Source organism: Taudactylus pleione, unplaced genomic scaffold, assembly GCF_031769625.1.
Source record: "Taudactylus pleione unplaced genomic scaffold, aTauple2 ptg000270l, whole genome shotgun sequence".
NCBI lineage: Eukaryota > Metazoa > Chordata > Amphibia > Anura > Myobatrachidae > Taudactylus > Taudactylus pleione.
In genome coordinates this window covers 9441492-9468146 of record NW_028284672.1, presented here as the reverse complement: position 1 = coordinate 9468146, position 26655 = coordinate 9441492, and the positions used below count along the sequence as shown (strand labels likewise).

The window sequence follows — 26655 nt, the reverse complement described above, 5'->3', positions numbered from 1 at the left end:
TATAGGTGATGGGAAGTAGCTTAAATTGTGTTTTGGAAAGAATGGTGACCCAACGGAGAGCACTGCAGACAGGCACAGTGGAAGAGGTGGTGTAGAAAGGAAGACTTAGCCCCCTGTTTAGTAGTAACCAGCCCCAGCCTATAGTGTAAGTGCAGAGCTATCTGATGATACATCCCCTGTTTTACTGTCTATTAAATGGATGATAAATTGGAAATATTATTTCTATTTACATTTGAGGGTTCTCTTGCTAACATTTATTAACGTTTAAAAAAAAAAAAAAAAATCAGTATTTTAGAATAATGTGCCAGCAAAAATGCTAGAAGAGAGCCACAAACATGAATGAATATATAGAGATTGGGGGAATGATGCAGAGTTGAACGTACATCTATTTACGGAGCGTACAGTATGTTTTTGCACTGTGCACACTACGGATTGGAGCATAGCCAAGTACCAGCATTGCAGAGTCGTACTTTTTTCAGTTGCATGGTTACTTGTGTTCTCACTTATGCAATTATCAGTGAGGGCGTGTTGTCGGAATTTCAGGCTAGGCACAGTAGGCCGGAAACCTAAATGCGAATGTTATCAGTTATATATTTTGCACCTAGTATTATGTAAGTGGGGTAAGTGCACCCTAATGATGATGACTGGTAGCACACCAATATATATATTGTGACAGGGTCAGCATAATTCCACATGAAGTAAATGTGGAATATCCAGATCTCCCAGGTTTGGCAGAGTAAAGGCATTAGGATTGTGTAAATGTAAAGTTCAGGTGTTGCCTCAATCAGTGCCTGGAAGGCAGCTGATTGCAGTTTTTTAACCAGCCTCTCACAGGTGTCTGTAGAGACACTGGGGAAACTGAGCCTGACGGTGAAATAGTCACCTAGCTTATAGGCCTGGGGGAGACTAGTATTAGGGTTCCTGGACCTGTGAGTCCACTGAAGAAATATTGCTGTGTTGGAAGACTTTGTATGACAACTTGCCTGTGAAACAGCCATATCCTGTGTACCTGCCTGTGGTGAGTAATAAAAGCTACTGAAGGATTTTACCTGGTCTATGTGATTCTTGTCACTATATAAATATATATATATATATATATATATATATATATATACATATACACATACATACATATACACATATATACACATATACATACATATACATATACACACATATATATACACACACACACACAGACAAGGGGGGAGTTGATATTAGAGTGACTACTTTGCTAAAAATTGTGCTAATGTGAATAAATAATTTATATAAATATAGTGACAAGACAATGAGATTAAATAAAATAACAAATTTATTATAGACACAGAGTAAGGTACCTCATAGATAAAAAGGTTTCCCTTAATCACACATATATAAAAATAAACAAGAAAGTATAAAATCCAGAGGCATTTCATACATATATAGATAAAAATATAAAATCAAGAGGCATTTCATACAATAGTAATCAGATGGAGATAAAATTTTAAACAAAATAAATAAAGAATAAATATAGCAGCTTATCTGCTACAACGAGAGAGATTGTTTTCAGAGTTCATGAGGCATAGGTCAGACACTCCCAACGCGTTTCGTCTTTGGACTGCTATTTATACCCCATGGAGAGTTCAAGAGGGGGTCATGAGTCCGCATCACTTCCTGTGCTCAGGAGTTCATGTATTGGCAAAAAACTTTATAAGATAGCTGATGAGTTGTTAATCTCAATAAATCAGCATCCGATTTACATACAAAGTTGAAAATAACTATATTCATAACTTAAATGCAGGGCTAGGTCCTTCTGCACGTAATGTCATTTCCGCCCTACTCCTGTACGTCACATCCGTTCCACTGCCTTTGTAAAGAAATCCTGGTTAAAACCCAAGTCGTCCCGGGGTGATTTCATTTCCGTGCATCTCAGTCATGTGTTATCACCCGGCCGCGTCATGTTACTTCTGCTCTGGCTGTGGGCTTGCATCCGGCCGCGTCATGTGTGCAGCATCACTTCCGCCCTGGCTAGGCGCTGTATCAGTAATGTTCAAAGCCGTCACTTCCGCCCTAACTTAACGCTACACCTGGAATAGGTATCCGCCATCACAGCTCAGTTCATTCAGAGTCCAGGTTACCATAGTGATACTTCCGCCCTTATAGACGTGTAGTGGATTTGGCTTCCGCCCATACACTAAATACACATCTTTAAACGTACCATGCTTTCTAGAACTCAAAAAAGGAAATAAATGTTAGAAACATATGCAAAATTTTCACTACAGTTCCTATTTCAAGCTCACTGATGAAAATAGTTGAGCAACGGATCTCTCTATATATAACATATGTCACCCCCTAGCTAAATAGATCTACCATGCAGAATTATTAAAAATGTAGTGTATTCTTTTAAAAAAGATTCCTTATTTAAGAAATAATAATTAAGACAAGGTATCTTTGAAATTTCAGATAGTTCTTTTAAGATATGAATTTTCCTTGTCCTAAGTATATTTGAACTCAATTTCATTAGTGTCCTTTACACTTGATTAATATTCCTTATACTTTGATAACAAGTCCAGCAGATTCCAAAAGATGATTCTTTGTTTCAAGGGAGGTACTGAGACCGGGCTTCTTTTCAATTGCTGAGAATACTTCTTAGATGTTCATTATCCTTTTGTTTCAGGGATATATAGGTTTTACAATACCTGGAATTCCCAAGGGGTCACCCAATTTGGTACTGATCAGGCCCAACTACACTTAGTTTGTATCCAAGCTTAATGAGATGGTATAGTTGTATGCCATACATCCCTAAGATTGCTTCTTTTTCATATGCCATATGCTTCATTCATCCAACAATTAGATTTGGTATGATTCACTCTCAGTCAATGCTACCCATATGAACCTTTTTAGTATTTGCAGTACCCGGTATTTCTAAGTGGTGACCCTACTTAGTATTGACCGGGCCCAACCATGTTTAGCTTCCAAGATCAGAAGAGATTGGGCATACACATGATGGTATGGCAGCAAATATCTTTGTTCAATCAGTGGTCAGCACTGCGTAGTTATCTACTAAACCTGGTCTTCTCCACAAAGTCACCCTTATGGGTAATGATCAGGCCTCTCAACGTACAACCAGAGTATCCTGGAAGCACATAGGAGGTAAAATAGTAGATGTGAACTTTCGACCTCAAAGGAATGGAGCAATTTCATAATAATCGTTGAATCCTTTAGGTGTCAATGTGTCCAGTTCAAACAGCCAGAACATCTCTCTTCTTGATAGAAGATTGCCCGAGTCTCCTCCTCTTTTTCCCAATCTCACATGTTCGATCGCTTTGAAGGGTATATCTTCCGGATTGGAGTTGTGGTGGTTCAAAAAGTGCTTAGAGACTGCGTGCCCCTCTACTTTGTTTTTAATATTCCGAATGTGTTCTTGGATTCTAATTTTTAATGGTCTCTTCTTTTTTCCTATTTACTTAAGTCCACACGTACATTCCAGCAAATAAATAACCGACGTGGAGTTGCAATTCATAAAGTTCTTTATCGTGTATTCTTTGGAACCATCTGAATTAGTGAAGGTTTTTCTTTTGGGGTAAAGAAATTTACAGATATTGCAATGGCCGCATTTATAACTTCCATTGCATCTTAAAGAGTTCAATGCTTTTTTTGCGCTCCTTCTTTATCCCTTAGCATGCTTGGTGCCAGCAAGTCTTTCAGATTCTTTGATTTTCTATAAATAATTTGTGGCTTGGGAAGCAGAATTTGATCTAGTACTGGATCCATTAAAAGAATATTCCAATTTCTATTAAAATATTTCCTGATCTGATTCTCATGACCATTGTATGTAGTGATGAAGGGTATCATATGTTTTTTCTGAATCTTCTCTGTTTTATATTTCAGTAAGTCACTTCTTTCTAAGGTTCTAGTTTTCTGCATTGCTGTTGAGAGGGTCTCTTCAGCGTATTCTTTTTCCCAGAATCTGTTTGCATAAATCTCGAGTTGTTCATCACATGTCTTTGCATCGCTACAGTTGCGTTTTATCCTGTGAAATTGGGAATAAGGGATATTTTTCTTCCACTTATCCAGGTGACAACTTTTAAAATGCAGGTAACTGTTAGCGTCTACACCTTTTATAAAATTCTTAGTGCAAACTTTATTTTCACTTGATAGAATCAGATCTAAAAACTCAATGCTAGAGTTCATGAAATTGGACGTGAATTTAAGATTCATATTATTATTTAAAATATTTGTTAAAAATTGGTTAAAATTCTCCTCTGAACCTTCCCAAATAATTAAAATGTCATCAATATATCTTTTGTAGACGATAATATTGTCCTTAAATGGATTGTTTTTATATATATATATAATTCATCTTCCAACAGCCCATGAATAGATTTTCAAAACTTGGGGCAAAAGTCGTACCCATAGCTGTTCCGCAAATTTGGTGGTAAAATTGATTTAAAAATTTTAAATAATTATGATTGAGTATAAAAGACATAATATCATATAAAAACTCTTTATGGGCAGCCTCCATTTCCTCATCCATCTCCAAAAAAGTTCTTGCTGCGTTGATTCCTTTTGAGTGCTCAATACATGTGTACAAGGATTGGACATCAATGGTGATGGAGATATACAATGGAAACAAACATATGTCTTTTATACTCAATCATAATTATTTTACATTTTTAAATCCATTTTACCACAAAATTTGCGGAACAGCTATGGGTACGACTTTTGCCCCAAGTTTTGAAAATCTATTCATGGGCTGTTGGGAGATGAATATATATATAAAAACAATCCATTTAAGGACAATATTATCTTCTACAAAAGATATATTGATGACATTTTAATTATTTGGGAAGGTTCAGAGGAGAATTTTAACCAATTTTTAACAAATATTTTAAATAATAATATGAATCTTAAATTCACATCCAATTTCAGAAACTCTAGCATTGAGTTTTTAGATCTGATTCTATTATCAAGTGAAAATAAAGTTTGCACTAAGAATTTTATAAAAGGTGTAGATGCTAACAGTTACCTGCATTTTAAAAGTTGTCACCTGGATAAGTGGAAGAAAAATATCCCTTATTCCCAATTTCACAGGATAAAACGCAACTGTAGCGATGCAAAGACATGTGATGAACAACTCGAGATTTATGCAAACAGATTCAGGGCAAAAGAATACCCTGAAGAGACCCTCTCAACAGCAATGCAGAAAACTAGAACCTTAGAAAGAAGTGACTTATTGAAATATAAAACGGAGAAGATTCAGAAAAAAGATATGATACCCTTCATCACTACATACAATGGTCATGAGAATCAGATCAGGAAATATTTTAATAGAAATTGGAATATTCTTTTAATGGATCCAGTACTAAATCAAATTCTGCCTCCCAAGCCACAAATTATTTATAGAAAATCAAAGAATCTGAAAGACTTGCTGGCACCAAGCATGCTAAGGGATAAAGAAGGAGCGCAAAAAACAGCATTGAACTCTTTAAGATGCAATGGAAGTTATAAATGCGGCCATTGCAATATCTGTAAATTTCTTTACCCCAAAAGAAAAACCTTCACTAATTCGGATGGTTCCAAAGAATACACGATAAAGAACTTTATGAATTGCAACTCCACGTCGGTTATTTATTTGCTGGAATGTACGTGTGGACTTAAGTACATAGGAAAAACGAAGAGACCATTAAAAATTAGAATCCAAGAACACATTTGGAATATTAAAAACAAAGTAGAGGGGCACGCAGTCTCTAAGCACTTTTTGAACCACCACAACTCCAATCCGGAAGATATAACCTTCAAAGCGATCGAAGATGTGAGATTGGGAGAAAGACGAGGAGACTCGGGCAATCTTCTATCAAGAAGAGAGATGTTCTGGCTGTTTGAACTGGACACATTGACACCTAAAGGATTCAACGATTATTATGAAATTGCTCCGTTCCTTTGAGGTCGAAAGTTCACATCTACTATTTTACCTCCTATGTGCTTCCAGGATACTCTGGTTGTACTTTGAGATCCCTGATCAGTACCCATAAGGGTGACTTTGTGGAGAAGACCAGGTTTAGTAGATAACTACGCAGTGCTGACCACTAATTGAACAAATAGATATTTGCTGCCATACCATCATGTGCATGCCCAATCTCGTCTGATCTTGGAAGCTAAACATGGTTGGGCCCGGTCAGTACTAAGTAGGGTCACCACTTAGGAATACCGAGTGGTGCAAATACTAAAAAGGTTCATATGGGTAGCATTGACTGAGAGTGAATCGTACCAAATCTAATTGTTGGATGAATGAAGCATATGGCATATGAAAAAGAAGCAATCTTAGGGATGTATGGCATACAACTATACCATCTCATTAAGCTTGGATACAAACTAAGTGTAGTTGGGCCTGATCAGTACCAAGTTGGGTGACCCCTTGGGAATTCCAGGTATTGTAAAACCTATATATCCCTGAAACAAAAGGATAATGAACATCTAAGAAGTATTCTCAGCAATTGAAAAGAAGCCCGGTCTCAGTACCTCCCTTGAAACAAAGAATCATCTTTTGGAATCTGCTGGACTTGTTATCAAAGTATAAGGAATTTTAATCAAGTGTAAAGGACACTAATGAATTTGAGTTAAAATATACTTAGGAGGACAAGGAAAATTCATATCTTAAAAGAACTATCTGAAATTTCAAAGATACCTTGTCTTAATTATTATTTCTTAAATAAGGAATCTTTTTTAAAAGAATACACTACATTTTTAATAATTCTGCATGGTAGATCTATTTAGCTAGGGGGTGACATATGTTATATATAGAGAGATCCGTTGCTCAACTATTTTCATCAGTGAGCTTGAAATAGGAACTGTAGTGAAAATTTCGCATAGGATTCTAACATTTATTTCCTTTTTTGACTCATAGAAAGCATGGTACGTTAAAGGTGTATTTAGTGTATGGGCGGAAGCCAAATCCACTACACGTCTATATAAGCGGAAGTATCACTATGGTAACCCGGACTCTGAATGAACTGAGCTGTGATGGCGATACCTATTCCAGGTGTAGCGTTAAGTTAGGGCGGAAGTGACGGCTTTGAACATTACTGATACAGCGCCTAGCCAGGGCGGAAGTGATGCTGCACACATGACGCGGCCGGATGCAAGCGCACAGCCAGAGCGAAGTAACATGACGCGGCCGGGTGATAACACATGACTGAGATGCACGGAAGTGACATCACCCCGGGACGACTTGGGTTTTAACCAGGATTTCTTTACAAAGGCGGTGAAATGGATGTGACGTACGGTAGTAGGGCGGAAGTAATCAAAGACGGGCGGAAATGACATTACGTGCAGAAGGACCTAGCCCTGCATTTAAGTTATGAATATAGTTATTTTCAACTTTGTATGTAAATCGGATGCTGATTTATTGAGATTAACAACTCATCAGCTATCTTATAAAGTTTTTTGCCAATACATGAACTCCTGAGCACAGGAAGTGATGCGGACTCATGACCCCCTCTTGAACTCTCAGTGGGGTATAAATCGCAGTCCACTTCACTAACACAGTATCCCCTTGATGAAGTCTAAAGACGAAACGCATTGGGAGTGTCTGACCTATGCCTCCTGAACTCTGAAAACAATCTCTCTCGTTGTAGCAGATAAGCTGCTATATTTATTCTTTATTTATTTCGTTCAAAATTTTATCTCCATCTGATTACTATTGTATGAAATGCCTCTTGATTTTATATTTTTATCTATATATGTATGAAATGCCTCTGGATTTTATACTTTGTTTATTTTTATATATGTGTGATTAAGGGAAACCTTTTTATCTCTGAGGTACCTTACTCTGTGTCTATAATAAATTTGTTATTTTATTTAATCTTATTGTCTTATCACTATATTTATATAAATTATTTATTCACATTGACACAATTTTTAGCAAATTAGTCGCTCTAATATCAATTCCCCCCCCCCTGTCTACATTGTTTTTTTAAATACTAACACAAGTATTTTTTATGTTGATGCAGAGCTGACGCCTTAATATTTTGGGTTTGTTTGCTATATGTTCACTATACACTTTGTCACTTCACTTTGAAAGAGTATTGGCGCCACACCCATCTGCTTCTTTATATAAATATATATTATATATATATATATTATTTTGGATGTAGTTAGTGTACCGGCGGACGCGATGACGGCTGTTGACATACTGTCTTCGGAATCCCGACCCAGAACTGAACATAGGCACCTACATCCCAACGCCAGTTTAGACACCGACGCCAAGTGCCATAGGTGTTAGCCGGGGGTGGGGGTATGGTTTAGGTACTACGGGAAGCTTAGGGTTAGGCTTCTGGGGGGGGGAGTTTAGGCACCACTGTGGGGGGTTAGGCACTTAGAGGGGACGTTTAGGCACCGAGGGGGGAGGGTCAGGTTTAGGCGGTGTGGGGAGGGTTAGAGTGCAAGAAGGGAGGGTTAGGATACTTACGTACCCCGTCGGGATACTGAGCATTGGGATGCCGCTGTCTCCATTTTGACAACTGGCATAGCGACTGCCGGTATTTCATTCCCAACCCATATTATATATATATGTATATATATATATATATATATATTTGGTTTATATTTGTATATGTGCACCCATAAATATAGCATATATACGCATTTAGGGCCTGATTCAACACAATCGCAATTACGATCACAGCGGTGTAAGTGCACGCAATGCAGCTGTATAATCGTAAGCAATGCAGCTGTGTAATCGCACGCAATGCAGCTGCGAAAATATGCTAATGTCTGCACTTGCTCAGCCAGCACAGAGACGGCCACTGCTGCCTTCTCACATCCGTAATACCTCGCAGTCCTGCGTGTACATCAGTAACATCGAAGCACATGGGCCCCTCATGCACAATTACAGCAGTTCTGACCCGTCTCAGAAATTACAAGTCTCGCCGCTCATAGTGAGTACTCAAACTGCGTAGGCAATCGCAGTGGCCAATTTCTGCACGCCCATACAACGGCGTTGAAACGGTCAGGCATACCTGCGTTTCAACAACCACTCCCCCGTGACCACCCCCAAACGCTCATGGCCTTTCACTCACCCTGAGATGGATTCCTGTCCCTGTGCGTAGTCGCAGTGTGATCATGAAAGCGCAGTGCATACACATTACGCAACAATCGGCCGATCTGTGTACGCGGTTGCAATTGCAATCCATGCTGAATCAGGCCCTTAGTTCTGTTGCTGGAGAAATTAAGGCCGACTTGCAACGCCTCTGAGTTTCCAGAGATGCCGAAGAGGGGTCACCAATATATTTCTTTTTCTGAGATGAATAAAATACTCCAGCCCACGTTACATAATGTAAGCCCACAGAAGGAAAATTGTCCAGTGTTTGGATATTCAGGACTTGCGAATGGAATAAGCTGCTCTTTGTGTGTAAGAAGCTGGGATCACACTATCAGCTGTCACATCTGAGCATTTACTCATCTCTTGTCATGTTACAGAACAGTAGCTGAAATGATCCTCCTGTCTGCTAATCCAATGTCCACAGCGCTGGGAAACAGAACACAGAGATAATCAGCACCTCTTCATACTGATCCACTGGGCTGCCCTGTGAATAGAGGATGTGTCATTGCTCATATCCTGCACCCATTTGCTCAATGGGAGCAGGCAAGCGTGGTGGGATAATTAAACATCTGACAGTTCTTTTCCAGAAAGTTCAATGTTGGGGTACCAGGGAGGAGCACAAGATGGGACACTCTGTATATAAGGCCATCTGGTTCATTGGGTATCTCAAACGCTGAGCAGCTCTCCCTGACAGCTTGCACAAGAAGACTGAGGAAGATGGATGTGACTATCCAACATCCCTGGTTCCGCCGTCAATTTTACTCATTCTTTGGACCAAACAGGCTCTTTGAACAATGTTTTGGGGAACACCTGCAAGAGGCTGATCTGTTTCCAACTGTGATGTCCCCTTTCTACTTTAAATACCCCTTCCTCAGACTCCCATCCTGGATAGAAAGTGGCTTGTCGGAGGTAATTGGCCAGTTGATTGTCTACTTTTCTATGTTAGATTGTCAGCTGTGTACATGTGACTTTATTAGAACTAGGAAATCATGGTGGGATGGATGTGAGTGTTCTTACCTCTAAGCTTTGCTCTCTGGCAATGATAGTGTTAAAGCTCAACCTAGTAGAAAAAGTCCATTGTGAAGGATTGCACTAAACAGCAGATTTTCGCTGCATAGTTTCAGATTAACGCTTTAACTATTTTCTTCCCAGAGTACAGAATGTATAGAGAGCTGAGGATGTCAGGCTTGTTTTTCTGTTATTTTCCTAGAAAAAAAAGTTTTCATCTAAAAGTGCAATAGACTTAATTCTGAGTATCTCCCAGCCATGCATCAACTTTACTAATTATTCTGATTGAATGCTCTATTATCTATAAATTAGACATGTGCGGGTCCAGTTCTCAGAGAACAGACAACAACCGAATTTTCGGGTACCGAGTCCGAGTTCGGAATTGCTTTGGGGTACCGAGTCGAACCAAGTCCTGGTTCAGGTCTTCCTGCAGTTCGGAACTCGGATTTTAAAACCCAAACTCTGGTTTGGATTGCATACTAATTTGCTAACAGGTCAAAATGACGTCATTTTAGCAGTTTTTTAAATTTTCTTTAAAATTCAGATACAAAACAAAAACACAAAGATGAATCCAGATCCAAAACCAAAAACACAGGGTTCGGCACACATCTCTACTTTAAATAGACAGTGAACATGCTGTATAGCGGGGTCCTCAAGGCACCCTAACAGTCCAGGTTTTAAGGATCTTATATGCTTTTATTCTTGTGCACAGATGGTATAATCAAACTGGCATACAGTATACTAATTAAGTAATCTGTGCTTAAGCATGTATATACTGAAAACCTGGACTGTTGGGGTACCTTGAGGACTGAGTTTGGCAACCACTGCTGTATAAAGTAAAGAATATGCATATACATTCATTACATTTTATTATGTACATAGATATATTGAGGGTGAACACAAACAGTCAATTTACCATTAGGTAGAGATCCTTTGCTATAGTTTACGGCAGAATCTTCCAAACTCCACCAGTACAGACCATGTTTTAAGGATATCCATGCTTGAGCACAGGTGACTTAATTAGTACCTCAGTCAATCTGGACCCAAGCATGGGTATCCCTAAAACCTGGACTGTAATGGCAGAGTTTGGGAACCTGGCTTAAGGTTATGGGTGACATTTTTTTATAGTCAGTTCATATGTCCAAACTCAATATATTTCTATTGTCTGGTGATATTTGATTATATCCTAATACGGCAAAGTTTAGATATGCAAAGCATTATATATACTTAGTTTTTCAACTGTACCTAACACAATAGTAACAATATTGTGTAAACATAACATGATGGTAACTGTAATGCTTCAATATCCACCAAGACAGGTATAGGTTTTAAGCAGCAAATTTTCTATTTTTAACTATTAACAACTATGTAATATATCTTAGGGCAGTGTTTCACACGCTCATTCCTCAGGGAGCACTAACAGTGCATGGTTTCCATTTTTCCGAACAGGTGCACTGGCTGACACATTTTAAAAGATAGTCAGGTGGAGCAAATTATTTCACTGGTGATTCTGTGAGGATACCTGGAAAACATGCACTGTTAGTGCTCCCTGAGGAACGAGTTTGGGAAACACTGTCGTAGGGACATATTCAAGTAAATGGTATATTGCAGTGGTTCTCAAACTCGGTTCTCAGAATCCCACACAGGCCATGTTTTCCAGGTCACCCTGCAGATGCACAGGTGTATTCATTACTCACTGACACATTTTAAAAGATCCACAGAAGGAGCTAATTATATCACTTGTGATTCTGTGAGGAGACCTGGAAAACATGCACTGTTTGAGGACCGAGTTTGAGAACCTGTGGTATATCGGATCATGATACCTGTAAGTACATGTACAGTAGCCTAATGCTCACTTTACTGAGACTTCTGTGATGTTTGAGGTAAAATGTGCATTGCTCCCATAGACATTTGCTGCTGTATCTACCATTCCCTCACCGTTCTGACAGCACATCGCATATAATCGAAATGTCCCCTTAGAATCAGTACGTTATGTATCCATATATATGTTTTTAAGTGGTATGTTTCACACCTTTTCTATATAGTTTACCTTGGCTTTACTTATATCATTAGTGCTGTTTCTAATGAATGACACACTTTCTGGCATGACACCCATTTACTTTCCCTGATGTAACTGAGAAGAAGGACTGAGATATGTTTTCCTGACAAAATATGTGGTGTTGTTATGCTGCTGGTGCGGTGACTGTAGGACACTACATGTTCCTGCAGCAATAAATCAGATGTCGCCTTATTAATATTTGCATATCCCATTACAGCACGTTGCCCAACACACACTCAACACTCCCTAAAATACTGATGTGAATCACTTTCATTTTCACTGATGAAGCAAATAAGTATCACATACTGCACCTAACAGTAATGCAGTAATGTTATTATCTGATATGTAATTATGCAATCATCTTCAGTAATGCAGTAATGTTATTATCTGATATGTAATTATGCAATCATCTTCAGTATTAGGTGTATGTGTTTTGTTTACATTTTGAAATTAATAAAGCGTGGGATCTTCTCAGGAGTTCAGATAGATAGATCTATCTATGATCAACATACTAGTAGAAAACACAATTGTATGTACTGTACTGCTTGCATTAGCCAAATAAGTTTACGGATATTGCAAGATTCCAGGACACAAAGCCGGTTGGTGTCACCTGAGGAGCCCCCATTGTCACTGCTGTGTATTTTGTGTTTCATGGGCCTTATACAGCAGAGCACGCTAGTGCACTGCTGAACGCAGATTCCCGATGGACAAGTCCTGTGTGTTCACATGCAGAGCGGTAGCAAACTGTCAGTAATGGACTGACTGCAGCCATTTGTGGACGGAAGCGTGTTGCCGCTGCTGGGGGGTGGGAAGAGACCATGATCTCCCTCTCCTTCCCTCATCTGGGCTGACAAGTCTGAATAACCCCATGGTCACTCAGCCGGCCAGGGATCACGCACATGGTCCGGTTCTGCGTCTAAGGATGCAGCTCGGATCATTAATGCATGCAGGAGGCATCATGTCTCCTGCTGCTTTAACATAATTGCAAGGACGGAATTGCAAAGCTGCTTGCATGCAGCTTTGCAATTCTGTTCACTACTGAATCACCCCCCACGTCTCTCATGTAGCTCTGTGTTATTTATGCCATTAGATGCAAGTTCACTGTGCTGAATAAAGACGTGATTAAATATGCCTTATAACATACCATATTCCAGAGGTACCCAAACTCTGTCCTCAAGGCACCCTAATGGTCCAGGTTTTCAGGATAACCATGCTTGGGCACAGGTGACTTAATTAGTACCTCAGTCTTTTCATTTAACCTCGAGGACCAGGGGCCTGATTCACTACGGATAGCAATACTGCGTACGCACGCAGTTCAACTGCGATAGCAAGGCACTCCACTGCGATCTCAATGCAAACTCAGTTTTTAACATGTCCTTACAGCAAAAAGGTGGCAAGGCATGCTGGGATGTGTAATTCCACACATTGCCTACTCCCGGTTTAGACAGACCACATGACAGAATATGGTAAAACTGATGCAAGGACTCGGACCAAATCAAGGATATTATTATATCCTATGGAAAAATGTTAGTATTATAATGTGAAGTTAAATATTTCAATGAAGCCTGTATTTGTGTAATACAATCCATAATCACTGGATGTGTTTTTACTTTATATCCTCCTATTTAAACATCATCATAAATACTCTATTCAATCCAGTTGAATATACTGTAGACCAAAGCAGTGACAAGCAAACAGATATCACATAAATGTTAATGGATATTGTTATGTAAGCAACGGTTAATATACATTTATTACATAATAAAGAATTATTGTTCTGGACTCATGTAATCAGTATCATGCAAAACCAGCGATTCAATGAGCCATTACATTGCTGCTGTGCAAACAATAAAACACTGGGGTTTCAGTACGCCTTTCTAAAACAATGTAACATTTATCCAGAAGACAATTGGCAGAAAGAAAATAATTATCTTGTGCAATAAAAGTACACAGAGTATATGAGGCTAACTGATAGTAAGTATACATAACAACATAACAAAGGTCTCGGGACATTCCAACCTTTCACACTTTTGTTTTGCCCTTGTGTAACTACAGCACAAACATTTCTTGTTACTTAGGCTGGAGCAAGTCCCACTTTTACCCTGATTTGGTTTTGCATGATGCAAAAGTTGAAGAAGATAATTATAAATATCATATCACAAAGATAATTAAATGTTGTCTAGGTTATGTCCAGTGTCTTGTAAGGTAAAGATATGATATAAGATAATATGATAAGACATAATATGTATATTTAGCCACTGTGTCTTGTCTTTTATGATCCTGAGTGCCGCCACAGTGTCTGTATGTGTTATACACTGGACTTTGGAGGGCACCGAAATACTTCACTTTCAAGGAGAGGAGACTCAAACTTATATATATATATATATATATATATATATATATATATATATTTACATTTACTGTATTGTGGTGTGTGTATGTATGTATGTACAGTATGTGTGTGTATTATATATATATATATATATATACACACACATACACCTATCTGTACTTGGTGATATTAGAGCATCTTAACAAGGGCCAAGTACAGTGGTGTCTGAAGGTATAAACTGGTACAAATAGCGGATTATGATGATGATAATGATCGCCATAACTAGCAACAACTTTTAATTGGCTGTTTGTGTGCTCTCAGCTGATACTGACTGGTGCTTTCTTCGTTAAGGCCCCCATACATCGTGCAATTTGCAATCGATTGTGTATAAAAATCTTTCCCTTTTTCAATCGATTGTGGCAACTCTGCAATCGATTGAAAAAGGGAAAGATTTTTATACACAATCGATTGCAAATTGCACGATCGCTGCAATCAATCTCTGATGTATGGGGGCCTTTACTTGAGCATAGCTTAAACTTTTCTACAGGGCCGTAACTAAGGGTGTACGATTGATGCCTCGCACAGAACACTGTGCACTTTGGGTGCCACCGCCGCCGCCTTGTTTCTGGCTAGCAGGGTGCCTGTAACGTCTCCCTCCCCCAGGATCATTACTGTGCCGCTGCCGGAGTCTCCTTTAGATGCTCCTGGCAGGTACATTGCAGTCTGTGTTGCTGATTAGAGCATCCTCAGGACGCTTCAATCAGTGCTGCACTTACCGGTGCTGTCTGCAAGGTTGTTTTACCAGCAGTGTGGGCTCTGGGCAAAGCAATGCACTGGGGCCCCTACTACCCACCCATTCACGGGAAAAAAATGTACATGGTCAATACAATTAAACCCTCCTGCAAGCCCATCAGACCTCTCACACGTGCAGAGAGACTCTGCCTGACTGGTCTGAAGTTGGCAGATCAAGTGAAACTGGGACTGAGGTGAGTACTCTTCACCGGGGGAGGGGGGGGAATGGGGTGGGGGAGGTTAGATCAGAATACAGTGCACCGGCAGCCGGCTTATAAAAAATATCACAAGTTTACCAACTGGCCGCGGCTGCAGGGGGGTGGGGGGGTTGGTGCAAGCTTCGGACCCTTGGGCCCAACAAGCCCAATGGAAGAGATGGCCCTGGCTGTCTGCCCCGTTCCCTCCACGTAACATAATGATCTTATGGGAGTGGGCCGGCGCAGGCTGCTATTTAGCACTGTTCGGTGCTGCTTTTGTGAGGGTGTTTAATATATTTATGTTGTTGTTTTTTTTTTTCCATATATGAGATGTGGGGTTTTACTGTGTTTAGAATTTTTTTGTAGATGAATTGATACATGATAGCAAATGTGTTTGTTGTATAGCTAATATATGTTTAACATGGGTACAAGTGGGATGTAAGTGTCTTATGTGTGCCTGTGTATACCAGTGGCCTATGTTACTGTTACCAAACAGAAGGCTACTTGATTCCTGCTTATAGACATAAATAAACTTTTTTATGTCCAACATTTTAATTTTGCAGGCAACCCTGCACCCCCCATAGTGACCTAAGCAGTGGCAGTGTGATGGGGGAAGTACTGCGCACATAGGGCCTGATTTAGAGGTGGACGCAGTCTTTATGCTATGACGCCACCGATGGTCTTCCTACTGAGACACCTACCGGCTGCGGCGCTAATTGATCACTGTGCAAATTACGATGCACCACCCTATGGAGGTGCAAAATCTCTGCCTGAATCTACTGATTTTCCTGATCTAGTTGGAACTTATATACCATAGGGTAGTGTTTCCCAACATCGGTCTCAAGGCACACTAAGGACCTCATTCAGACCCGCTCGCAAGCGCCTGAGCGCTCGCAAGCGGGTCAATGTTTGGCTGTGCACATGCGCAGCGGCCGCATTGCACGTGTGCAAGCCCCAGAGCGGGAGAGAGATTCTCTCACTCTGGGTCTCACTACAAAAGGGGCGGCTGTCGATGTTGATCGACAGCTCGCCCCGTTTTGTAGGTGTGTCGGGGGGTGGTTTCACAAACAGAGGCGTTCCCAAGCGAACGCTTGCCGTTTGTGGGCAGCCCCACTGACATCACCAGTGATGTCAGTGGGAGAGCTTCCAGCTCTATTAGAGCCGAAAGCTCTCTGGGGCTTGCAGCAGCCGAGACCTTACCTCAAGGGTCTCGTCGCAAGCCCCGATGGTTGCAATGGTCTTGACCATCGCGACCATCATCCTGGCCGCTCGTTAAGGCTGTGGGTCGTAACCCACAGCCTAGCGAGCGGCCAGGAGGCCAGATTATTTTTTTACATGCGGCCGCCCTCATTCAGAGTGAGTGCTCGCATTTTGCGAGCGGCTCTGAATGAGGTCCTAAAGCTGGCCACACATCTAAAGATTATCTGTCCAACCAGCCAGCTAGTTGATTGGTTGGAATGAAAATCTGGTAAGGTATGAAAGCAAATGACAATCAGCAATTTGCTCCCAAATGCTGGAAGATGGACAAAAACTGTTGTTTGAACAAATTGTTTAGATCAAACATTTAACAAACTTGTCTGACGACCATTTTCACCTGTTTTCTGGCATTTAGGAGGAAATTGCTGATCATCAGTTACTCCCATATGTTACCAGATTTTCATTCCAACCAATCAACTAGTTGGCTGGTTGGACAGATAATCTTTAGATGTGTGGCCAGCTTAAGAGTGTGCAGTTTGGTGGCTGTTGCCAGCACACTGACACTGTAACAAAGGGCTCCATTTACTAATGCGTTTCTGCTGTTTAAATTGATGATAAACACTGTTTTGCATGTACAGTATAGGGTTTGTATATATAAGTGGTATTTGTTAGAGTTTCTCCATGAAAACAGAAAGGCAACCTTTATTTATGATGAACGGTAATGATAACTTACCGTTCGTTTTCCTAAAGTAAACTCTCCAGGCGCTGGCTTATGTTAAACAGCTCTCACAAGTGCTGTGGTCTGTCCTGTCCCTTCACTGTATAGCACCTGGTGAAAAGTGCACAACAGCCGGCGTCGGTATTTCGACGTCTATGTTAAGGTGCATACACACGGTCAGATTTGTCAGATGAATGATTTGACCAACGATTTGAACTATGAACGATTTCTGACTGCATTAAAATGAATGGAATCATCCAAGTCTGACTGCAAATACATCAGATGTCAGATACCTGACCATCGGGAACGCGCATCGTTCATCGTTCAAACATGTCAGATGTGTCAGATTTTCCTTCAGATATGAACGATTGAACGATTTTTTAAATCGTTATCATTCACATCTGAAGAAAAATCTGACCGTGTGTATGCACCCTAAGATCCCTTGCCGGGATTACACTGTCGGTATTGGGATCGGCCGCCATGCGTCCGCCGGTCTCCTAACTACATACCGTCAGGGACAAGGAAGCAACATGACACTCAAATACCAGGAGTGCAGAATGCCACAAGGTACCAGGAGTATTCCCAGGCCGGGAATATGGGATATGACAGATTCTGTAAGTCCTATGTACATAAGGTGGTCAGGGTACGAGGAGATCAGGATGCTAGGATTACCATGAGACAGACACAGACGTGGCTGCAACTTTTTGTGCATCTTGTGCTAATGCCGCTGCCGATACCGAGTCGTTCACTTGCAGTATCTTGCGGCGGTGCATTTCCACCTAGGCGTGTATTTAGACCAGTGATTCCCAACCTCTGTCCTCAAGGCAGTGTTATCCATGATTGTGCACAGATGGTTTAATCAAAATAACTGAGGAACTAATTAAGTCACCTGTGCTCAAGTTTGGCTATCCCTAAAACCTGGACTGTTAGTGTGCCTTGAGGACCGTGGTTGGGAACCCCTGATTTAGAGGCACCACTGGAAGCAGCCGCTTACATCGACACGCCCACATCTGCTTAGACGCCCCCGTTGCCTCCCAGGAAACCCCACTGTATTGCACAGACTGCGTCCAAATCTGTTCTGCGCATTTGATCGTTAACAATCTGGATGCGTGCACTGTGCGGATGGGAAGCATGCGTAACACATTGTCCAACTACGGGTGGCATTGACACTGTGTCCAACTCAGATTCAGGCCCACAGTGCCGGCATTTAGGGTACTAGAAGTACAATATAGCAGAACATATATAGGAGCTGCACTTTGCATGGTTACAGAAGATTAAGCCAATAGCCCTAAATGAAGTCTTTCCCCAGCAGAGGTCACTGAGGCAGAGATGGATTTACAACTACATCCAGAGGTGGATCCTCATACTATGCACCTTAGGACCGCCTTGCCAGCCCTCTACCACTTCAAACATATTTTAATTTAAACTCTCTGTAGGCAGTGTTGTATCTATAATGGGTGCAGGGGGTGTGATTCACACGGGCTGCCCCTGGGTCCAGAGGGGCCCACACCGCACACCCTACACCCATTTAGTATACTTACCTCTCCGCAGTCCTGCATCGACGCTGCACACATCTCTGGGAAAATGGCGCATGCACAGTACAGAGATCACCGGGAACATGGCGTGGTACACTCTGGCAGATTCTACTCGCTACTACACCGCAGAGGGAGGAGTTGCACACCGACCCCTTCCTCTCTTAATCCGCCCCTGTCTGCAGGTGTTAGTTCTGGCCAAGATTCTAACAGCAGTTGGTGCTACCAAGCTAAAGGAAGCTTGGTGATCACGTCCTTAGTGATATTCAGGAAACATGTAGTGCAGTTAATGGATTATGGGGGAAATGTATTAAACCTTCTAAAGAGTTGAGACATGGCCCCATAGCAGCCTATCAGCTATATATAAGTTTAGAGAATGTACTTGAGAATGCTGTCTAGTAGCTGATCGCTTGCTATGGGCAACTTCTCCACTATTAAGAAGGTTTGATACATTTACCTCTTATACCCCATTTACACCAAGCTAAAAGTCCCGGGTTGATGCGCATCAACTTGGGATTTTTGTCAGTGTAAATGGAACCACCCGGGTCCAGGGACCCGGGGATCCAACTCTGGTAGTTTGCAGGGTTGGCCAGGGGTCGTTCCCGTGCCACCCTGCAGTGTAAAAGGCGCGATCCGGGTCATGATGACCTGGATTGCGCCGCATGCTGGACGATTGGCCGGCTTCAGTGGCGCTTGGAGATGATGTCATCTCCAAGCGTCCACTTCAACGCTGGAAGAGCCAGGGTCACTGCAGATCCGGCTCCAGTGTAAACGGCGCCGACTCAGGAATATCCTGGCTCGGCGCCGGGGAAGTTCTGGGACTGATCCAGATTCAGTACAAAAATGCAGCCTATAGGCTACAATGGCTAATGCCAACTAAGGATATCGTTCGCTATCGGGGACCAAGCTCCAAACAGCTAAGCTAAGGGCCATCTCACAATTTTGCATACCCTATAGAGACCTATGGGGACTGCTTTTGTGATCGAAAAAGGAAGGAACGCATCAGAAATCTGTTAATGCATTAAGCGGATACATTTATGCAGAAATCCTCCTACAATAAACATACTCACTACATATGTCCCTTAATCTGAGTTGAACACTGTTGATATGAAATAATCAATGGACTGTACTCTAAGGAACTATGGGCCTGATTCAGCAAGGAACGCACGGATGCAGATGCACGCACCTGTCCGCTGCGATAATATGCTAATCAATGCACATGCATGGAGACCGCAGCACAAGATGCAGACGCCCAGCCCCATACTATGCCGCCCATCTCCCTTTACTCTCAGCCTGATCAGCACGCAAGATAGCGTAAACATCGGTAACATCGAGAACCATCAGACCCATTAGCATAATAGTGGCTGACCTGACCTGACCTGACGCAGGATTTTGGCCGCTTCCTGTGTACAGCTTACGCTATGGCTGCGTATGCTGCCGCACTGCCTTAATTATGCACGCCCCAAAACGGCGGTATAACGCCTGCGTTCGCCTGACCACCCCCTGTCACCACCCACAAACGGCACTTCCTGTCAATGAATATCGGAAGGGTCTGCGTAAAAACTGCGTGTAGTCTGCGTACCATTACCCGATCGCACTGGCTAGTTTGCGCACGGATGCATACGCATGCTCAGTGCAAAAACATTGGCCTAGTGCGTGCGTTCTCTCATTTGCATTCCTTGCTAAATCAGGCCCTACATCAGGTACAGTAGAAGTTCCAATTACTTTTCATTCTGAATGATGTGTTGTGTATTTCACATTAGTAATGAATTATAATTAATCTTGATGATGTGTATGCTACTGTCATCCTTCAGCTGTACATAGGTCAGGCTGAATACACCATAGATGCATGATAGATAAATGGATATGCAGCTTTACAGTGCTGTAATCTAATTCTATCAGGGGCTAAAAGGTAGAGTGCGTGTCCAAGGTCACAATTATCTTACATATGTAGGTTTGTGGGTCTCCAGTTCTATGCCTTCTGAAACAGACTTCAGCCTTTCTTTCATTGTTTTCCCACAGATGAGATTAGAAAAGGACAAGTTTTCTGTTAACCTTGATGTCAAACATTTCTCCCCTGAAGAACTGAAAGTGAAAGTGTTGGGAGATTTCATTGAAATCCATGGAAAACATGAAGAGCGTCAGGTAACGTTCACTAAAAGCTTAATTTCAGATAGCTCAAAATGTATACTCTAAGGGGTATATTTACTAAAGTGTGGGTTTACAAAAGTGGAGATGTTGGGCCTGATTCAGCAAGGAACGCAACTGTGAATGCAACAGCGATTACGCACGCAGTTCAACTGCGATACTATGCGAATCCAATGCGATCGCAATGCCGCTACTGCACTTCATAAGGACGCCCACTGTATTTAGCACACATCCGTAATGTTTAGCAAGACTGCTAAACCATTGGTACATTCGAGTACCATCGCAGCCTCACGTACACTTGCACAAGCTCTGACCTTACTCAGAAATTGCTAAATTCCATGCACGCTATCAGGCCTCAGGCTGCGTACGGCATCGCAGTGGATCATTTATGCACGCCCCTGCTATGGCGTCCGAACGCACCAGCACACCTACGTTTCACAAACAACCCCCCCTACCCGTCACCTCCCACAAATGGCACTTCCTGTCAATCACTCTGCTATGGGTCTCCATAGCCACTGAGATGTAGCATTCGCGCACTGCGAAGCGCACGCATGTGCAGTGCGTAACAATCGGCCGATTGCGTGCGCATTCGCAGTAGCGATCCTTGCTGAATCAGGCCCTCAGCCCATAGCAACCAATCAGATTATATTTATAATTTATCTAGTACCTAGAACATGATAGCTAGAATCTGATTGGTTGCTACTATATGGGCAAAATTTCCACCTTTGTAAACCCGCATTTTAGTAAATATACCGCATAATCTGGTATATGTATTTTCTTTTGTGTAAAAAAAGTAGATGTTATACCACTATACAATGAATGCTATTGATTAATAGTTTTTAGAATATCAATTTTTTATCTTATGTCCACTGAAGATCTTAAAGTGGTCGATTCATCTCAACCGACCAGTTACTTGTAATTTAAAAGTGCTTTATAAATAAGAAGTTATAGTGTTTCTATGTACTAAATGCACAGCACATATTAAATGAAAGATTATAGATTTCTAAGATAAATTCATTTTTAAATGGTTGTTACAAAACCATAAAAGTATTTTATTTATTCCCAGGATGACCATGGCTATGTATCCAGAGACTTCCAGAGAAGATACAAGCTCCCAATGGATGTTGATCCCCTCTCCGTCACCTCTTCCCTGTCCCCAGATGGAGTCCTGACGGTGACTGCACCAAGGAAACTGGCTGACGTTCCTGAACGCTCCATTCCCATCACCCGGGAAGAGAAGGCGGCCATTGGGGCTGCCCCTAAGAAGTAGAGTCTCTCTTTTTAGCCAGAGAAGATACTTTTCCACCCTGCCAGAGTGTGCGCGCGTACTTCACTGCTACATGTATTTATTTGTGCTGTCCTGTGACCAAATCAAATTACTAATGCCAATAAAAGCAAAGAGAAGCATCTGCAAGCGTTTTAGTGATAATTCCCCTGCGTTTTAGAACACAAGAGATACAGCGGTATGTTGCACTTCCAGCAGATAACATTTAGGTTCCACATCTATCTATACTTGTTCCATTCAACTACAGCTCACAGTTGGTTCTGTTGAGTTACTATTCGGTACTACAAATATTTAGCTTTTTTGTCTCCGTAACAAGCTCGCTCACATGACATATAATAGCTACTGAAATCTACCTCAAAAAAGTTGTGATATTCATTATTTTACAAACAAAATTTTTCTAAAAATCATAAATATTTACTATATTTTTGCTCTCTGTGGTTGTTTTTCCTAGTTCACAATTCTGGTTTTCAAATGCAATAAATAAATAAATAAATTTATGGTCTGACAGGGCCTTACAGCAAGTAGGAAATAAAAATATTTGGTGAAAAAAAAATAGTCTTCAGTGCCAGGATGTCACACTGAATAGAAGAGGAACATTGGAAAAGGCAGTTTATATACACAAACAAAAAATTTGTGACTAAGCATAACTGTTGGGTATGCACATTTAATTTCCACTAAGGGTCCCCCAACATCGTGAGATCTAGACTTTCAATGTAATAACAAAATGAGTGAGCAAATTGGTTACACAATTAGATGCCCAATTTTTGTTGGTGAATTTGTTCTGGAACAAAAATGGACAAGATCGCAATGCAAAAGTGAGCACCATCAGATTTTAATTGTATTCAACAATTGTCTTGAAGCTCACATATTTATTAGTTTGGTCAAATGGCCAAAATTCGATTGAATAAAAGTAAAACAAGCCAAAGTCATTAGAGAACTATCCACCAATTTCTGTCGCTAGACAGGTTATTATTATAGCAAAATGGTGTAATAAGCTGCTATCCCATTTATTACACTTTTTAGAACCATTATACGTAATGTCCATACTTAATACGAAGAGAATAGTAAATTAACCTTTAGCATAAACATTATACTGATCAGTCCATTCGGAAGGACAGATAAAGGAAAATAAATGAATATAAAATAAATTCCAAGAAATACGTAGCCAAACACAGTATGTATAGGTGGAGGAAATCTTTTGAATATTTTGTAATGTTGCCTCATTCCCCATAACGCTAATTACTTTTTGCAGTATCAAAATTTAATTTGCTTCTCTGAAAATATTGACTAATGCATAGTTCAAAGACTGCAGCCAATCAAATTTACTGTGTCAATTAAAAATAAGTATTAATTTAAATGGCTCATAATACAATGTATAAAAGCACAGACTTTTTAACAGGATATATATTTTTATGACAAATGTACTAATTAAATTCAAATCAAATACAGTACAAGATGCAGAAGAAATTATGACAGTAAGAAAAATAATAACATTGATTTCTTTATGTGGAACAATTAGGTATTTTAACAATCATGCCAGTTTAACCTTAATTTATGTGGTTTATACTCTCTAAAGACACAGTGATACAATTCCTAATTTATTGTTGTTGAATGGCACATGAAGAGGGAAGGCCAATACTGAAGCTTGATTTTATGAGCAGGAATAAATGGATCAATGTGGTTTTTTTTTTTTTAGTTCTGATGTTTACAATATCTTCCATTTTTATTTATAGTAATCATTTTGCACAATTTAAACAATGCTATATTATGTAGATAATGATATATCCTGTAGGGCATAATATTATTTAGATTTTTTTTTATTATTATTTTGTTTTGGTAACTGCCTAACTTGTAGGCAATAGGTGCAATTTAAAAGGCACTTTTCAATCAAAAGAATAACTTTGAACTATTGACAACTATTAACAAAAACTTGACATTCAACATATTATGCTGGGCATACACGGCCAGATAAAATGCCTGTCAGACCGACAGACATTTTATCTGGCCGGCTGCCAGCCGCAGATGTCGCCGGCATACACTGAGATTTCTCTCACAGTGTATTCGGCAGACATCTGCGCTCCGCCCCCGGGGGAGGAGACATTTCCCTGTTCCGTCCGTAGGAAGGAACACAGGAAATGTCTGTCTGTCGGCCGCGGCTGGGCATACACTGCCCGATGCGGCTGACAGTTTACTGGGAAATATCGCATCAGACGGGCATGCTGGACAATCCGGCATGCCCGACCGAGCAATATATAACCCTCGGTCGCCCCCCACACGCTACAATTATCAGGGCGATCTGCCGATATCAGGCGGATCGCCCCAATAATTGTAGCGTGTATGGCCGGCATTAGTTGATTTTGATTTTAAAGCATAATGTAAACATCCAATTTTTACAACAATCCAAAATGCGTATTTCTATGAAGCTATTATTTACAGAGTGGGATTCAACATATTGTCTGTGCTTTTGGAAGAGTATGCAATATATAATACATTGGGAAGCTTCAATCCAATACTTGTACTTTATGTTCAGACAGAGGTGAAATACAGAAGTACTGAAATCCCCTGGCAACAAGCTGTATCCTATTCTGATTGACGACAAGCCATATGTACCCTCAGTTACATACAAATTGCACAATGCCTGTTAGATAATTAAAGTAGCCGCTGGACACATAAATGTACATAATAAAATTCAAGCCTTACTTCAATATCATAGTCTTGATTTACTATAGACAGGCAATATATAACTAATCAACAGTAACCCATCTATCTACTGCATTACAAAATAACCTATTCTCATCTATATAATAGATTTTCATTTCTTTGCATATGGAAATTATAGGCAGGGTGGAAATACCAAGTAAAATTGTAATGACAATGTTTATATGTCCACATTCCTGTTCTAGTACTGTCAACTAATAAAAAGAAAGCTTGCTTTATACAGATATTCTTTTAAATAAAGAAACATTAAATAATAATAATGCATGTCTCGTGCTTATTGGAAGAGAGATAAGAGAATTGCTGTTTCAAAGCCAAATATTACAGTAAAGAAGCCGAACGGGTGGCAGTAATTTAGTCAATGCAAATCTATTGCTAGCGATAGCACAGGAGTAGCTTTGTTAGATAGAGAGTAGCCCTATATTTGCTGAAACCACCAATTTAAAAATCCATACAGTATGGATACCTAATTTTTGGCAGAATATAAAAGGGGTGTTTAAGCTGAAAGCCTTGTGCACAGGGCTATAGTATGACCCTTGGATACAGGGAAACATATTGGCTCTGGAAGGATCCTGATAACTGAGATAAAGCGAGCCCGACAGATGGGTTTTGGTTTATGCCCCTTGCAGAGTTCTTGCTGTTTTTTTTTTTTTTTTAAATACTTGAAGTTAGGAGCTTCACACTTAACTGCTGTGTGTTCTAACTAAAATATAACTCAACATGAATTCATAGTGAATGTTATAGAACTAGTAAAGAGACCCGGCATATGCTGTTTCACCTCAGTCTGCCTGCTGCTCTGCCCCCGCTCTATCGTGCCCCCTCCCCAATTATATACGTACCCATCCCGGCAGAGAGCTGAGGTCCTCCCGTAAAGGTCTGTCCTGTTGTACTGCAGTTGGAGCCATTGGAGGGACTGCGCAAACCCCGGTACCCACTGCACATGGCTGCAGGAGACGAGATAGACCTTACCAGATTATTATATAAATGGCTTGGCCCACGATGGTATTTTTTTTAAGGTGTACTAGTTGTATTGATTTGCATAGGGGCCCTGTTGCGGGAGTGGCCCGCGTGACCAGCAGCGCTGTACAGACTGGTGGCAGCGCCTTCACCCACTTCAGTGTTCTCCCCAGAATTTTTTTCCAGCCGGGTGGCATCCAAAAGTAGCTGGGTGGGGGCCTTCGCAATTATGTGTGCACCAGGAAAAGGGGTATCTCCCTTACAAATCCAGCCCGACAGGTCTCAGGCAGCTCCCCCACTGGCTCTCAGTCAAAAGTGCCCATTATGCAGTGCCCCCTGTATTTGTGCCCTTTATACAGTGCCCCCTGTAGATTTCCCCTTTATGCATTGCCCCCTGTAGTTTAGCTTTGCCCTTATGCAGTGCCCCCTGGCTGAAGTAGTGCCCCCAGACTGGTCCCTTATGTAGTGCCCCCAGGCTTAAATAGTGCCCCCAGACTGGCCCCTTATGCAGTACCCCCAGGCTTAAATAGTGTCCCTTATGCAGTACCCCCAGGCTGGCCCCTTATGCATTGCCCCCAGGTTTAAATAGTGTCCCTTATGCAGTGCCCCCAGACTTAAATAGTGCCCCCAGAC

General features: G+C 41.0%; 1 protein-coding gene and 2 pseudogenes across 5 annotated transcripts in view; 2 read left to right on the top strand and 1 right to left on the bottom strand.

Annotated features, from left to right (window-relative positions):
* Positions 1 to 25306, top strand: part of CRYAB (crystallin alpha B) — a 107520-nt gene extending 82214 nt beyond the window's left edge. For 3 of the 5 annotated variants that reach the window (XM_088481373.1, XM_088481374.1, XM_088481372.1), the window contains exons 2-3: positions 20940 to 21062; positions 22132 to 25306. In XM_088481373.1, the coding sequence (XP_088337499.1) occupies positions 20940 to 21062; positions 22132 to 22335 (327 nt within the window). In that variant the 3' untranslated portion in view covers positions 22336 to 25306. Of the gene's footprint in view, positions 1 to 9670; positions 9992 to 11838; positions 11916 to 20939; positions 21063 to 22131 lie in introns of those variants that run through there. The other 2 variants (XM_088481375.1, XM_088481371.1) reach the window with 2 other exon arrangements.
* LOC148513780 (5S ribosomal RNA) lies at positions 2884 to 3002 on the bottom strand (annotated as a pseudogene).
* Positions 6087 to 6205, top strand: LOC148513779 (5S ribosomal RNA; annotated as a pseudogene).
* Positions 25307 to 26655: the final 1349 nt, after the last annotated feature.